Source organism: Corvus cornix, chromosome 4 (assembly GCF_000738735.6).
Source record: "Corvus cornix cornix isolate S_Up_H32 chromosome 4, ASM73873v5, whole genome shotgun sequence".
NCBI classification, from domain to species: domain Eukaryota; kingdom Metazoa; phylum Chordata; class Aves; order Passeriformes; family Corvidae; genus Corvus; species Corvus cornix.
In genome coordinates, this window is record NC_046334.1 from 33810388 (window position 1) to 33827606 (window position 17219).

At 36.5% G+C, this 17219-nt stretch overlaps 1 protein-coding gene across 3 annotated transcripts in view; it reads left to right on the top strand.

Moving 5' to 3' along the window:
• The window catches only part of TLL1 (tolloid like 1), a 130349-nt gene that overhangs the window by 60251 nt on the left and 52879 nt on the right, over positions 1-17219 (top strand). For all 3 annotated transcript variants that reach the window (XR_005601743.1, XM_039550797.1, XM_020584732.2), the window contains exons 3-7: positions 2178-2258; positions 4361-4513; positions 6491-6608; positions 13929-14107; positions 15951-16056. Coding sequence is in view for 2 of the 3 variants with exons in the window: in XM_039550797.1 (XP_039406731.1) it covers positions 2178-2258; positions 4361-4513; positions 6491-6608; positions 13929-14107; positions 15951-16056 (637 nt within the window). In the remaining variant the exon portion in view is untranslated. The remainder of the gene's footprint in view (positions 1-2177; positions 2259-4360; positions 4514-6490; positions 6609-13928; positions 14108-15950; positions 16057-17219) is intronic.

The window sequence follows — 17219 nt, forward strand, 5'->3', positions numbered from 1 at the left end:
TGCTCATCTCCCCCTAATTCCCAAACAGCAAATTGCCAGCTAGCTAGTTAATATTAGGTAGCAACTGTAAAAGGAATAAAAAGAATGCTAGATATCTGTAATCTAGAAAACAAAATTTTATCTTAGCTACGGGTACAATGGCAATTAATTGTAAGCTTGATTTCTGAGCACTTTCTGATGTTGGCTTTCAGAGACTAAAGGTGACGTCAGGTGGAAGGATTAAATACTTGGTTGTAAACCATCAGGATGAAGTGGTGGAGTCACAGTTGTTATTGTAACTCTAATTAAAATCTTGAGGCTCACAGGCTCTGATTCACATTATGTGACTGCTCCTTTTCAAGAGGGTTATCTGCCTGGATTTTCAGGGTCAGATAATCTGTGAGCTTCTTGGAGTATGGCTCTGTCATTTTATTTTTCATTTCATCCAAGCAAAATGCATAATCACTGTAAACAGAAACAACAGTAAAGCTGATAACAGTTTTATGTGTATATTGTTATAAATCCAAACTGCCAAAAGTATCCTTCTTCTCCTGCCTGAATTATGAGATGATGCAGCAAATAAGAACTAAAACTTTTTTAGTCTATATGGTTTGGCAAGGCTGCATGTTAGCCATATAAGACAGCTTAGCTAAGTGACATACTTTTTCTTTGGTATCTTACTAAATGAAATACGCAGGCCACAATAAAACAGAAATGAGTGTTTTGGGGGTTTTTCCCCCTAGAAATATAGTATAATACTTTCTTTAAGTAACTGATGGATTCTTTGGGGGTTTTTGCATGTGTGACAGTTGATGCTTTTAATGATTTTTTTAATATTTATTTGGAATGCTTAGCTATAAGCCTTATTTTATAAAATGAATGTTAGCATGAGAGACAATTACATTAATGATGATCAATGTTATATCTGCTGCAGTTTATGTTATAGTTACCATGTAACTTGTTGGAAAGGAATGTGTTGAACTATTACCTCATCTATCTAAAATGTTTTTAAAAATTTGGAAAATTTTTCTCAAGGGAGCCAGCAGCTATGTGACAGTGTAATCCCAAATAATTAGGCACATTGTTACTCACTGAGCAGCCACACACTCACTTGCCTTATATGGAATTTTCTCATCTGTAATATGAATTTAAGGTTCTGTTTAATAAATATACTTTCTACATATATATTAAAAGTTTTTATGGAAAGCTGGGAAGTGGTGGTTGGAGCTATCAATGGTCCATTTCTTTCTGTCTTTTTACTTTTTCAGTTGTAACAGTAGTTTAGAAACTCCTTTGTCCTATAACAAGTAGTGAATTGTAAAATACAGCCTACTGGAAACCTGTAAAATCCCAAAACTTTCTGAACAATTCTGAGTGATTTAATTGACTCATGTAACGTAGTCAGTGTTTTTGCTTCTGATTTAGTGGTGTTTGAAAAGCCACTTGTAGCCACAAAGGTTTGTGTGAAGTGAGTATGTAACAGACTGTATGCAGTAAACACAGAAATGTGTTTTATTTCTGTAAATGGCATGGTAAGTATTAAAATAAACTACTTCCTAGCTTAGATTGTCATTGTCTGCTGTAATCAGACAGACATATATGTATATATACCTGCCAGGTCTTACTGCAATATACACCAGCATGTGATGTTTCAAAGCCTTAAAAGTGCATTGACATCTATTTACATGCTAGCAAAGAAAAACAAATATTTCATGGCAAAATCAGCCATGTTAAATTTGAATCAGTTTTGTTGGGTGTGTGTGTTTGTTTTCTGATGAAACTGGCTGTTTGCTTTTTCTCTTTCCCCTCCCTTGAAATGAGAAAGTTATCACATACATTCAGAACATTTCTTTGAGAGTAAGCCTTTTAGCTGTCAATCAATAGGGCTCTGAGGATGTCAAGGTCACCAAGAAGAAAAAAGCTCCAAATAATAATTAGATGATGTAATTGTCATGACTTGCCTGAATAACAAAGACATGTTGGCTTACATTCATGGAATGCATACTAGAAAAAATTTCAGCTAATAATGTCATTTTATTGCATTGTCAAGAATACTTGAAATGTTTTTACAGAAATTATCGAAGAATACGAATCTTCATTTAGGATGCCTCTCTAGGCTAATACAGTTGCTATCATACAAAATTCCATGGTTTTAACTTTTGAAAATTCCTTTCTTTTTTTTTCTTTTCTTTTTAAAGGTGGCTTTGGAGAGCATGGAATGTCAAAAAAATGTGGTGCCCTCTATCAGCTTATAGAGAGGATAAGAAGATTTGGCTCTGGTATTTTCACTGTTTAAATTAGCAAGTTGCCTGATGTGATAGTGTATCATGAACATTAATGATGATAGTACTTTAACACTTTAGAACCTTTCTGTATTACTACTGGCATAAACAAATTATAAAATAAAGTGTGCACGTATAGTAATGAAGAGATTAGCTCTTTGTTCCATTTTCTTAGAGTTCTTCTTCCAGCATGAAATCTGAAAGCTGAAATACATGGTTTAAAATGTCATGTGTACAACTGCTTAACTTTATTTGATGGCTGTTAGCAGCTTAACTAATATCAATGCAATGTTATTTCATTGCAAGTAGACCATTCTGCAAAGCTGCTAATTTGGTTTGTTTCTTACATTTTTCTGGATCCAGGTGGGGCATGCTGATGATTCCTACTGTGTTTGAAGCATTTGTGGTGTGTTATGCTGAACAAGCATATTTTTATACTGATCACACTCTTGTCAGTATGAATGTAGTTGAATTGAGCAGGCTATAGGAGTGGAATCCTCCCTAATTCTGTCTGAGTTTACTCTCTATATTTGATACAAGAAGTCGTCAGTTTAATGTAGTGTGAAACCTCAACCCCAAAAAAGGAAAATATGTGAAATACCACTGTAATTGCGCCACGTTGTGTTAATCAGAGCATGGTAACTGCCTTTGCAGATGTGCTTTGGTGCATCATCTTAATTCTTTAAAGGAGAGTTAAAATTTTAGTGTTGCATAAATGCTTGTCTTCTTTTGTGTGCAATTTGGAATAAATTTCTTGCTTAGACCTCTAAAGAGCACCAATAAAAAGAATTTGGAATGGTAAAACGTCTAGATAAACGTGTAATGTGGTTCAGTAATGACCTCATACTAAGTATAGAAATAGTTTTTCTGTTTCTGCCTGTATTGTAGACACTTTGTGTGCAATTTATTGTGTAATTCACATTTACACACTCATTTAATTACAAGGATAAGTTGTTTGCTTTGCCTGTTTGGGTTTTTTTTTAAACCCTGAAATTTTCTGTGTAATTCCTGATATAATTTAAGTTACATGTTGGTTGTCACAAAGGCAGGCTTTTCTTGACGTGTAGCAGAGCTTTCTCCCTGCCTTGTGCTGTAGCTTCTTCCATTTCTTCCTATTGCTGCTCTCTCTGCCTTGGGGCTATGCCAACATTCCTTACCATGGCTTTGCCCTGGAATCCTCGCTGATTCTGACACAGTCATTCACACTTAAGTGCAGCTGGTACCACAGGGGATTCTCACAGAGGGAAAACGTAGTCTTCCAAGAGGAATAAGACTTCAACTGCACTGAGTAAGATTTTTTTAACCACTATTTGAATGATCCATTTTGATCAGCTGCCTGGATCTGTGAACTAACTTACAAATTGTTCAGAAGAAGCACCTGTCCTGGTGTAAAAGTCCTTGTCTAACTATCCTTATCCTTTTCTGTTCTCACAGTAGGTTTCAGCTGATTTGGAAAGATTTTCCTGTAGTGGAATGAATGGTGGTAGTATCCCTGAAAATGGTAGACATTTTTTTCTCTTGTAAAGAAATTCCAGCCATGAGTAATACCTACCCATGGGGTTCTAAATGTTAGTTTACGAAATATGTATGATTTCTTACTGTCCAGTGCTTTAAAGATGGCCATGTACTTGCTTTTTCCAGATCATACCATACAAATGAAAGGGATAGTGAATGTCTTGATAACTTTGAGTCTGTCTAAAGTCTGTCACTCTTTGCTGGAAAAATCCTCATTTATTGAAAAAAATCAGACCAAAACTAAATGCAGAGAAAAAGAAACCCAAAAACCACCACCAAAACCACAGGGAGTGTGATTTCTTAAATATTTTTATTAAATGAGAAAATTTAGGTGCACTCATGCAATGCACATCCCAGTTGATAAACATATGTGCAAGATTGTTGCTCTAGATATATTAAAAAAACGAAGATTCAGACTTCATTTCCTTCTCAGAAAACTACGTAATGATAGACCGTCGCATAACAGCGATGTCCTACTTTGAAAGGGCAATAAAGAAATAATCTGAGTTTGATCTGCTGGAAAATAATTGCTCTCTTTTTTCATGTGTTTGTGATCTCATTCAGTGTTTTAATCATCATTGCAGGTTTTGAGCAAAATAATACATCTAAAGGAAGAACTGCTGTAAAATTCTCAGGGAAAAGTGAGAAAAACCGATTTCCCAGAGCTGCTACATCACGAACAGAAAGAATATGGCCAGGTGGTGTCATTCCATATGTAATAGGTGGAAATTTCACTGGTAAGCTTTGTGCTTTGGGTGAAAAGAGGAAAGATAATGTTTTTTAATTGCCTTTTTTTTGTTGTTTTAAATTTTTAAAAGTGAAGTCATGCAATGGAAGTCAGTAGAAGGGTTTCTGTTGGAACAGGCCTGAAGTACATCTGTTTTGAAAATATTAGTCATACTTAATTGTTTTCAAAGGCAAGCTACATAATAAAAAACGGGTAACAACGTTTTAGAGAGGGAAAGTTCTATTTCTTTACCTAATATTTCTTGTTTCACATTTGTTTCCATGAGCCTAAGTAATGGAATGCCAAGGAATTTTTTTTTTTTTTTTAATGCTGTATATTTAGCACAAGAATATCTCCAATTTAGCTGGTCTGACATGTATTCTTCTAAACTGATTTCACTCAACAAACTGACTTCAATGTGTTTTGTCATTCCTCAGTTCGGCTTTCAGATGGGCACACACAGACATTGCATACAACAAGAAGAAAGACTGGTTACCCTATATGTAGAATTCTTGGCAGAAAACTAAATTGATCAATATCAATGTGGCTGTAAGAGACAATTTAAAACAAAAATGGAGCAGGGAAAGCAAAGATATAAGGGAAAATATATGAAATAACATTTATTGTGCACGAGAATACAGGGAACCAAAGGAAACATGCAAGTGCTCATACATTGTGTGTATATGGAGAAACCAGAGTAATTTCTTTCAAACTGACAGCTACAGTCAAGCTTTCAGCTTGGGTATTTACATAGTACTGTACCAAATGTGACCTTTGCTTTAGGATTACTGTCTTCTGAAATAACCGTAGTAAACTAAATGAAAAGCACCATATTAAAGATTTTGCCTTCTTCATAATGAAAGACAAATTCTAAAGCTTAGAAAACACTGCTTAAAGATATAAGAAAAGGGCAAGTTGGGATGGAATAACCTTTATTTTTTAGAATCGGATGTGATTTGAACTTTTTTTTTTTTACGAGCTTTCAGGTTTTGTTGTCTTTAAGTTTTAAAAAGGTTAGATTTTTTGTTTAATTATCCTATGTAACCTTCAAGGTGAGTGTATTTCTGCTAGCAAATTCTTGCCAAATAATACTCTTCTTTGTGGATTTTCAGCTCAGAAGCAATACAGCTATATTCTCACATGCTGCCTCTATGTCAATAAGCCTTGTCTTTCGTCATGCAATGAATTTACATTGCTCTACTCTCTGAAGGACTGTATACTAGCTAGCTTTGTGTTCTGTGCTGAGAGTTGGCCTGGCTGCTTCTCCATCTAGGGGATAGTTCTAACCTTTTCTAGATGTATTTCTCATTTTTAAAGCAAATATCTAGGTGTGCTTAGTGTTTTACCGAATTCTGAATTTCCCATTTTTGATGGATCGTTTGTTTTCCGAGAGATTTTGATGCAAAGAAGGGGAGACTGGTCCCTGTTCCCAACAGCCTTATTTTAATCAAATATTTTTACTGGTATGCCTATTTACATGGCTCAGATGAAACTGGTCTCCAGACTTGAAGGCTGTAGGATTTTTTTTTAAACTTTTTTTTCTTTCTACTAGATAGATAGCTATGATCTAGGGTTACTCAATTTTGTTTGTTCTTTTTCTTTCTGTTTTTTTTTTTTTTCTCCCACAATGTGGTTCACTTGACAGTTTCATTTGGGAAATTGCTTAGCAAATGTTATGCTGATGCAGGCACATAAGCAACGCTGTATTTCTTCTGCTGTCTTCCTCTGGTGTAACATAGTCGTGATGTTTATTGCAGATTTTATATTTACTGGGGTGTGTCAGGCACTGTTAGCCCCCTTGCAGGCACATAAGTTATGGCCTGAGTATCCCTTTAGCTGGAATCTTGCCATACATGGGACTGCTGGGACACACGGGGCTCCATGATTCACCGAGTGCTTCCAGGCCTATATTCCTAGTATTGATCGTAAGAAGGAAGCTGCAGTTCAGGAAAAGCTCTGGTTTAATCTCCTACAATTGTCGTTGCAGGCACGCAGCGAGCCATGTTCAAGCAGGCCATGCGGCACTGGGAGAAGCACACGTGCGTCACGTTCATCGAGCGCAGCGACGAGGAAAGCTACATTGTGTTTACGTACAGACCCTGTGGGTAAGTGTGCACCTGTGGGGGACACACACTCCTGCTTTCAGCCTTTGGCCATGTTCGTCAGCTTTGCGCTTGGAAGGGAATATCTACTTCACAGGAAAATGAACAAATAATTACTGCTTTTAAATGATGAGCCTGTTCTGCCTGGCTTTAAGTTCATTGAAACTGTGTGTGTGGTAACTTTGTGAAGTAGCACCTCTTTTGTCTATTATTAGATAATTTATCTTGCTATATATACACATAGATAGGAGACTTTTATTTTTGGCTTTCTGTCGTGCTTCCAATATTCATATGTGTTGTTCTGAAGGTATATCAGGTTTATCATTTGTTTATTCTTAGCTTTCTCCATGTCACATATTTACTGATGAATTATGTATGGCCATCTATCCCATATCCCTTTTCCAGCTAAATTGTTGTTTGTTGTAATTTTAGCTCTCGTATTGCTGGAGTATCCTTGCCCAGACTTATTTAACCACCAAATTCATGACCGTTTTGCAAATTCCTTCTTCTAGGTCACTGATACATAAAAGTGAACAGAACAGGTTTTATTACTCATGAGTGCAGCCTTCCATTAATCACCACGTTCCATCTTCAGATATTACTGCTCACAAATGCCTCAGTCAGCTATGTTTGCTATTTATTCCTCTCAGAATTCTTAATTTTATATAGTGCTCAGTGAACTTCCTGAGTGCACCATGTTCATTTCCCAAGAAGAGGGCACACTGCCGTTGGAAATTCAGTACTTCTGACGGTCATCTCCTGTTTGGGTTGTAGGCTCTGCAGTGAACAGCTTTGTCTTACTGCCTTCCTGATCATTGAGCCCTTTGCTTGTCTACTTCTGAATCGTAGTAGGATAAGGTAGTGAAAAGAAGTTTTGGGACTTCCTTGCATTGTAGGAATGCTCCTGAATGTATTTCATTTATAGCCTCTAAAATTACATGTAGAATTATCTGTTTAAAGCACCCATGATATCCTTCTTAAAGTATAGGACAACATAATAAAACCTACTCCTAGGCTGCTTTTGAAAGGCATAGCCTTTGCCCCTGAAAGTCTCTGAGCTGCAGATCCTTGCAACAGGGGAGCTTATTCTTGGTATCCTGCCATGTTCTTGTGCCACTCTAGGTCTGCTGTAGAGCCCTGTTAGAAACAGTGCCAAATGAAATGGACTTTTGTTCTGAGCCAGCATGGATATTATTTTAGTTAATGCAACCTGTAAGATAGGATTCACCTGTAAAATAGGATTCAGGGATACTGACACACAGCTGGAAGAAAAATGGGAAGCAGAGAATAATCATGATGGTTCCCTTGCACTCACAGAGGAAGAAAGCAATTTAAACAGAAGAGTGAAAGATATAAGTGTTTTCAGGCAGTTTAGAAAGAGATTTATGGGGATACCTGCCAAATATAAATTCTACAACTTCAAAATACCCAAAGCCAAATAACAGAAAATCTCTCCAGCCAAAGAACTCTTCCTTAGGCTTCATGAGATCAAATCACTTTGGGGGAAGGCTGGGTTATAATCAGCTTTAACCAGAAGGTTGTAATACACTAAGTATCTACCTCCAAAGTCTATATTATTCTTTATCATTAATGTTGTTTTATTGAAGGATACTTTCAAAATACAAATAATTTACAAAGGCTGTAACAAGTTTAAAATAAAAAAAAAGAAGAATGTAGCTATGAAAAGTCCATCATTGATGGAAAAAAAGCCAAGCCAAACAGAAGAGGCAGGTGAATGATTTTTCTAGGGGTCCTCAAATTGTTTCAGGAAGATCCAGATAAATAAGGACATATATTCTCTGGGTGAGAAGGAACTGTGCACTACCCACCAGGATCCAGTGCTGACGCAGGATTTTCCACGGAAAGAGCCCAGACTAAAGTGACACCAAACCAACTGCAAACACTTTCTGCTACATGGCCCGTCGCACTGAAATTAATCTTCAGCTCTTTCCCATGGCACCCTGCTGTGTTGGTTTGTTAGCACATTGTGTCAGTATTGTTTGTACTACCATGGCAGCTAACATTCACAGATGACGGAGACTTTATTGTACTTAGCACTGTTGAAATTAAAAACGAAATGATAAACCCTGCCCCAAAGAGCACACAGTCAAAACATAACAAAGTGGAGAGTCATATATGTGGAAATTCAGGTGGCAGTATCTACAAAAGTCTCATATGACAGCATTAGCACACTAGTAAGTGAAGTGTTACTGAGCCTTTGTAAACAATAAGAATATTTTGGAGTGTAATGCATTATATCTTGAAACAGTTCATGGGAAGATCATCCCAGAAGGGCAGTGATTAAAAAAGCATATTTGAAATATAGCAGCTGGTTATCAGAGATACATGACTTTCTTAAAGTTGAGAGGTTACATATCAGCAATGAATAAGAGAGAAGTTTTGATTATCACAGACCCATAGGACTGCAAGGGATCTCAGAAAGATGTCTAATGTATTCTTAAGACAGAAACAGCTATTCCTATATCATCGCTGATATATGCTTATCTAACTTGGTTCTAAAAACCTGCAAAAAGGAATATTTCACAGCCTTGTAGGAACTGTATTGCTTCAGCATCCTTAATATAAGAAATGTAGGAAGTTGGGGCAGCATTTTTAGTCATAGCTAAACCAGATATTTCTTACTGTAATTACAGGACATTAACTTTTTTCCTTTTCACTATGGCCATAGAAAAGAAATTCCTTTTACTTTTTGAAGGAATCTACTACATAATTTGAGACTGTTATTATGTCTCTCCTGAATTCTATATTCTTTTGGGCTAGAAAACACCTAACTCATTTAATCTTTCCTGGTAAATAGTATTTTCTAGGCCTTTGATCACACTGCTCTTTGAGATTGTTTTCAGCTAGTCCATATCTTTCTTGAAATGGATAGCCCCAAAACTACGGTATGTTTGTCCAGATGAGTCATTATTTCTGCTGAGCCAGTGGGAGAGCTAATGCATGTATCTTGTAGCCTCTCCTTCCACTTAGGTACCTAGGCACAGTGCCTTCCTGTTTTCTCAACAGCTGTCTTGTTCAGCACATGGCTGGTTGGGATGTGATTCCAAATAAGAGCCAGAGCTCTTTCCACAGCACAGGCACGTCATCATTGGCTCCAGTCTTTACATCTTAAGACATCAAGTAATTCCATATTTCCCTTTCCACATCTTTTGTATAACCTCTTAAAGTTGCTATGAACTCCAGGCTTGTCTTCATGGCATTTAGCAGTGTTATCTCTGACTGCAAGTTTAAAAAGCATCTTCTCTATCTTAATGTCATGTAATATTCCAACCAACTTTATATCCCCCTTGCTATCAAATTTCTCTAATTTGCTTATGGACAGTTGTTTGGAAAAATTTCAAAAGCTTTACAGCTGGAGCCCTCCTTCCCATCAGAATAATTTAGTCTGCTGAAGTCTTAAACTATTTGTCATCATGTCTAGTTTTTTTAACCTGAGTTTGACAACAGTTAATTATTAAAATATGGCTTCATAATATAGCTGAATCACTAACTCAGTACTTTGACATTTTCTAACTAGTGATAGTCATTTGTATCCATGAGCTGCAGATGTGAGAGTAAAAATATAGTATTAAGATACTTAATTTACTTACTTGTTTGTGATTCTACTACCAAGCAGTGTACACTGGCATTAATGTCAATTACAGCAAGTATTTATGCATCTAGTTGATTAAGGCAAATAAGACTCTAAGCGGTAACAGATTCAAAATACTCTTTGCTCACTACTGCTTCTCTATCCTTATGTTTCTTCCTATAAAATTGGAAGTGCCTGAAGACTCAGTCAGTATACTTCTCTGTATGCAAAGCCAAAAAGGGGTCAGCAAATTGGGATGGCATCTAGTCACATGCTGTTAATAAATATTACTGAGTACAAAATCAAGCTTCTTTTTACATAGGAAGACAAAATCAAAAGGAACAATTATTCATATTGTTCTGGTAGCTCAGCATGCCTTTGATGGCAATTTGTGGCAATTTTTGTTCTCCATTTGAAGACTTAAACAATTTTTATGACAAAATTCAGATGACTTATTGCAGTTGCTACTGTATCCTCTTGTCTATGTATTTGGCAGATCTGTCTGAGATACAGGAAAATCAAATCTCTTTTATATGATTCCCCAAGCATTGTAGACTGAACAGATGAATATTTTAACCTTTTTTGAACTTGCTAGTGTATTAAATAGGCATTGCAGGTAAGTTTTTAAAGTTGGTGGAACAGGTAAATTCATTGTCTGAGATGCACCTTTGTAGCATACTTCAGCTAAAGAATATGTTATAAAAGGTGCTCAGTCACTCTTATAAAATGAGGAGAAACCAGAATTGTGCTAAATAATCCATGCACAGGGGAGGGCTGATTCATGCTCTCAGGAGTTGAATAACCCTGGCAGCTGGCACTCTTCCTGCCCATGGCAGCTGGCACAGCTTCATTGCTGGCTGTGGTGTGGCCTGCAGGAGGGCTGTGAGCAAGGCACAGGTTGCCATAGTCCAGAGCGTGGTGCAGTGACATAAACGGTGAGGGGTGGTTTGTATAAATACACTGGGATAGGCAGATGTTAGCTGAGGAATGTTGGTTGTAGTACTGGGGTGAGCATCTCCACTGAGCAGATAAAGAAGAGGTAGACACTTCTGCCATCACAACAAGTCCTCTTAGGGTAGTGAATCAGAACATTTAGTAACCACAATTGCACCTTGATCCTTGGCAAAAAGCAAATTCGCCAAGCCAGGTCATAGCCAATATCTCCTTTCTACAAATTGAGTTATATCTGTGCTTGAAAGAGGTGTTTTCACCAAGAAAAGCACTCTGCTTCCTGCGTGAGATTTTGTTTGAGAATTTTGTGAGCCTCTTTTTCTTGCTTTGTGTAACATAAAGGTGATGATACACAGTCCTAGTATACTTATGAAATTCTGCAGTTTTTCATCCACATCTTCATTTAGTCAGTGCCATGGCAAGCTGATGTCGTGGCCTATGATGATTTTTATATTACGACATTTGCAAGAGTGCAGCTTTTTAAAAAAAGGGCAACATTGACCCTGCCTGATTCTCTCTTCCTTCGTATTAAGAATTTTTTTGGCAGTAGTTGTGAAATAATATTGCTTAAAAGAAAGGGTATATTGTTCCAGTCATATCACTTTCTCTTTGTCATTTGTTTCTCATTGCTAACCATCATTGATCAGCTAGACTGATTAAATGGAATTAGAGATTCATAAATAGTTACTGTCTCCAAATGCTGTCTGGTGCAATAAAGATTAAAGAGATGAGCTTTAAAACCGGCCAGCTGATTCAATTTAAGGGGTGTGACAAGTACTCCTACAGCACAGAGATCTTGGTCTTTTGCCAAACACACCTGGGGTCAAACCCATAATATTGCAAATTAATTTACTTCATAGATATTTTAATTTTAGTTTTCCTTATTGTCTCAGTGCATTTGTTGAGGTAAATTGTTGTAGCTTAATTGGATGTATCTGGTGTGCTTGACAAGACATTCAACCTGGCAAATCCTAATGACCCTGTGTAAGTGTGAACTGCTGCTGTTATTTGAAGACTTGGTGTTAATTCTAATTTTCCTTGGCATGTAAAGAAACAGTCAATAAATTTCTTTACATTTTCCAGGCAGTACTTGAAATCTGTCAAGTAACCAGTGTAAGGGAACTCTCATCCTCTGGCTGCTTACTTTTTAGGAGCAGGTTAGCATTAAAAAAAATAATTCCCAATATGTTGGGGTTTAGATGTAGTGTTAGACAACCTAGAGGAATAAATATTATGTAAACAATTGCAGTTAATTATTCAGGAAAAAAAACATCTTTCAAATCTTTCAGATGAGGTACCCTCAGTCTTTCAACTCATTTGAGAACGCTCAACTTTTCTGTTTTATTACTGTAAGATTAAATGTCAAATTATTTTGTCAAACAGCTAAAAATCTATCTGATTTATGAAACACCACTAAAAGCTTTCAGACATGGTCCAAAACACCTCTGTTTTCAAGAAACAATCATTTCTTGGTGGTGTTAATTTTATTTGGTAAATTGGCTAATTAGGTATTTATTTTCTTATTTTAAAATTGCCTTAATAACTTAATGTTTTATACTGGACGTTTGGTTGCCTGACCTTTTCAAGACACAATGCACAGCCTTAAAAAGTTAGACCCTCATTTGGTCCAAAAGAAGTAAGAAGGACAGGAAGAGATAGACTGTAGTTAAATTCTTGTTTTATTATTTTGCCCTTGTTATCGGTAGTGTCAATAAAGGCAAAGCAGGAGACATAACAGAAGGTACTATTTAAAATAATTTCCTTTTCTTTTTTCCCTTTTATCTGTTCATCTCTAAAGTATCACTGTGAAATAACTATATTGAATATATAGAGAAACTTTTAGGCCACCAAAAATGTCTTTTCTAGCTGAAGCACGCAATGTATATGAAGTCAATAAAATAGGCACGTTAATACTATGGAAAAAGTGTTAAACAGTCTACAACTTTAGGTATCAATAACCTATTGATTTTTTTAAGCCATAAATAATCATTAATGTTCTTTAGTTCTGCATTGCAATTTTTCTCTGTAGAGTTTCCACACAGTGGCAAGCATGAAGACTCTGCAGAAGTGTTTAAACTGTTTTAAACAAAAGGATTCTTTCTGCCTTTCCACAATTATATGTGCTTATCCTAACTTAATTGTCATCAATCTCTTGCACTGCCATCATGTGTTGTATTAAGATCATAAAGGTTTTTAACTGCAAATTAAATTCTAGGATTTAAACAAATGTGTTTAAACATGTTGAGTCTCCAAGGTGATTTTGCAGGATTATGGGTGAATTGAAAACTAAATAGGTTAAAACTGGTGGCATGGTTGGGCCTGAAGGGTTGTACTAAATGGATTGGACTCAAGCTGTGACTGAAAGTGCAACATCACAGAAGCTTGTCCTGCAACCTGTCGTTTTTAATATTTTTATCAATGACTCACAAAGAGATGATAGCTCATGCTCTCATCAGAGTATCATTTATTTTTATTCTTTAGATGAAAACAAGCTCCTGTGTCATGCTATAGACTGACTGAACAGATTGTCACAACGGTGACATCTTTTAAGTAACATCTTTTAAGACCTTGAATAATATAAAAAAATGCCCCATTCTTGTGTATTTTGAATAATAAACTGTTCTTGTAGAAGATCTAGTTTGTGAGAGTGCCAAAATTACATTGTGCATTATATTGCAGAATTTTTATATACTATTTTCTCAAGTTTTTAACTGAATTTGCTATGTGGTTTGTAGAAATATCTATGCAAATTTTCACCTGTGTTTGTGTTTTAATTACAGGTGCTGTTCTTATGTGGGTCGAAGGGGAAATGGTCCTCAGGCTATATCTATCGGCAAGAACTGTGATAAATTTGGCATAGTTGTCCATGAGCTGGGTCATGTGATAGGTTTTTGGCATGAACATACACGACCAGACCGTGATGACCATGTCACCATCATTAGAGAAAACATCCAACCTGGTGAGATAGTCTGATAAGTATTTTGGAAAAAAAATCATGTGTTTGTTTTTGGTGTTTCTTTTATCTGCTCAACTCTATTGGAACTGAGTGCTGAATAGCTGAAATCATATTTATGCCTGCTATTCTTCGTACCTTGACTGATCTCAAGCTGATTTACATATAAAATGCTGAAATTATAATATAATACTTTCCAAAGATCTGGCAGTGTAGCAAGCCATTAAATAGAAGGCTAGAAGGAGCAAAATAACAATCATGCTCAAAAAGTTTGGAAGAAGCCACTGCTCTAAAGGCTCTTTAAAAGTCCTATTTCTGTGCTTGAGGGAAGGGCCTTTCTTTTGTAGGCTTTAGTGAATGCTAAGCAGAAATATGTCAGTAGCTTTTAGCTGTCCAAGAGACTTAGACCTGAGAGGTAAGGTGAAGGACTTTGAATCTGTGACAAAGACATGCACAGGTCCCGCAGTTTACACATTATTCACCTCACTCTCTGTAGAACATGCAGCTTTAGTCAGTGACCTTGGTGCTACTGAGATAAAGCATCTGAGGAACTTGAGAACTTTAAACTGTGACTGTCAGCTCTTTGGCACTCTAGCTGTTGTGCCCTTGCTTGTATTTGGTAGGGAAGATGGGAGGGAACTAGGCATGTTTCATTTGCAATGATCCTAAATATGTATGGTCTTTGCAACACACTGCTTTTGACTTACAGGAATTCTAGGCTCAAAAAGGGTGAAATCAGAAATTGTCCAATGATAGCTTGGAGTATTTGTCTGTTTCTTTAGAAAATATTTTAAAATGTATTTGAGATATGATTAATCTTTGCCACTTCATTTAGGACTTGGAAGGAGACTGGCAGCTGATACACACTTCCTTAAGTCTCTAAGGTCCTGAAAGGGCATGCGTGTTTGAGCCTTCTTTCTGGTCTCTCTGTGTTACTGACTTGTGCAGATGCCATAAGAGCTCCTCCTCTTTTCTTTCGCTATGATGAGAAAATCAGCTGGAGTGCTATCCTCAGCCGCCTGCTCCTCCTTCCAGTTGTGTCTCTGGTTTCTGACTGGAACGGCTTCTTGTGGTGTGGCATGAGCTTGAGGATCACTAAATGGGATCAGGAAGCCATGAACACTGACACACTGGGTTTTGTTATAGTATGCAACTTATGTTGGTTAAAGTGTTAATATCACTGCAGGGTTTTTTTGCAAGACTCCAGTGCGAATATGAACTGGAGTAAGTGGTGCTTTGTATTGCTACTATACTGATTAGGTCAAAGAACTCATGGTGTGGAATTATGAACTAAGTATAATTCTTTTTCTGCTGTTCTGCTCTTGTTAATTTGCAACAGCTGGAACTTGAAAATATGACTTTGTAGTGTCTGCATTACAGGGAGTCTCAGGGAGCAGCCTTTGCTGAAGCAAAGTCTCTAGTGTCCAGTAGTTTAGTGCTGGATTTAGTATCCAGTTAGACACTTAGTATTCAGTCTAGTGAGTGAGGAGCGTTCTTCTGGAGTCTTTATTGTCAAATGCTTTCTTTTTGAAATTTAGAATCAAACCAGAAATTTGTATGGACTCTACATGAAGCATATTGTGATGTGTAGGGCCTTCATGTGTTAGTTGAATGAGACTAGTCTTTCTAAATCCAAATATACAAATTTGATAATTTGATATGTGTTTCAGATGTCTGCCCTCTCAGTTAAGAGGGCATAATAAAGTTGCACCCTTTCTCCCAAATGGCAAAGATTTATGAATGTCAGTGGGTAATTAGGTTAGGATCTTTTTTGGTTTTCTTTTCCTGTTTGGTTTTTACCTTTACAGAAAAAGATATTAAGGAGCCTATAATTATCAATTATTTTTAGGTCAGGAATATAACTTTTTGAAGATGGAGCCTGGAGAGGTGAACTCCCTTGGGGAACCATATGACTTTGACAGCATTATGCACTATGCCAGGAACACCTTCTCAAGGTTGGAGTCTCAGGTTATACCTTTTGACTTTTAATTCTATTCCTGTCTGTGAATGCTAAGAACTATGCTTTTTGAAGTATTTTGAAATCCCTTAAAATGTCCCTTGCAATACAGTATACTTACAGCAGTCAAAGCACAGTTTGTTTATTTTAAGTGGAAGTAATTTAATTATATTTTAAAATCATTTATTTTCTGTTCAGTTTCAAAACAGCCCTTTGATCTTGCTTCAGTTCTTTAGATTTTCAGATAAGATAATCTGAAACCTCATTTTATATGATATTCACTTTCTTTTTGTGTCCACAAAAACATGAATTTAGAAAAACCAAATGAGTGAAATGTTATGTGTATGTTATGTAGGAATGTTATGTGTAACAGGATCTGTTCTCTGAAAGAGAGATCTCCTTTGATGCATAGAGTTTCATAACTATGGATTATGCAGGTAGAGCAAGTCAACCATTTATAACAGGATGCAGCCTTCTCTCTCTTGTTTGTACAGATTTTTACTGCCATCAAAACCTTATAATAAAGAGTTCTGCTTGCTCTGTACTGTTGCATGCTGATCCATTCTCAGCTCCTTAGTAACTCACTGGGGCTTTCTCTGAAAGGATGCAGGGTTGTGTACAATGAGCTGGTCCCATAGATCAGCCTTGCTCTGGAGAAAAAGAGAAGGAGGGTTTCACCCAGTCTCCTATTATATTTCATATCAAGTTACAGTTCAGCTAATTATTCTCTAAAAATACCAGAGTAATGTAAAATTAAAAGAAGCCTCCAGAAACACCCAACAAAAAATTTTAGTTTGAAAAGTTATGTGCTTGGGTTGTTTTTTTTAAATTTATTTCTCCAATTCATATATTTTAAGGCAAAAATACTAGACAATCTGACACTTTGAAATAAACTGAGGCTCACTAAAACCTCAACAGCCTTTGCAAATTTGTTTGGCTGCTTCTCTCAATATAAATTATATTATTAAAAAAATCCAACCAAAGGCTGTATTACTCAGCATACACATAATTCACCCCTGGAAGAGCATGGGAATGTGCCACATGAGGTAGCTATTAGTCACATTGCTTAATCCAGTTACACATACCATTACCTTAAGGAAGAGATTATAAGAGGCTATAGAAAATAGAGTAATTGAACAAGACAGAACCCCCCCAAGTCCT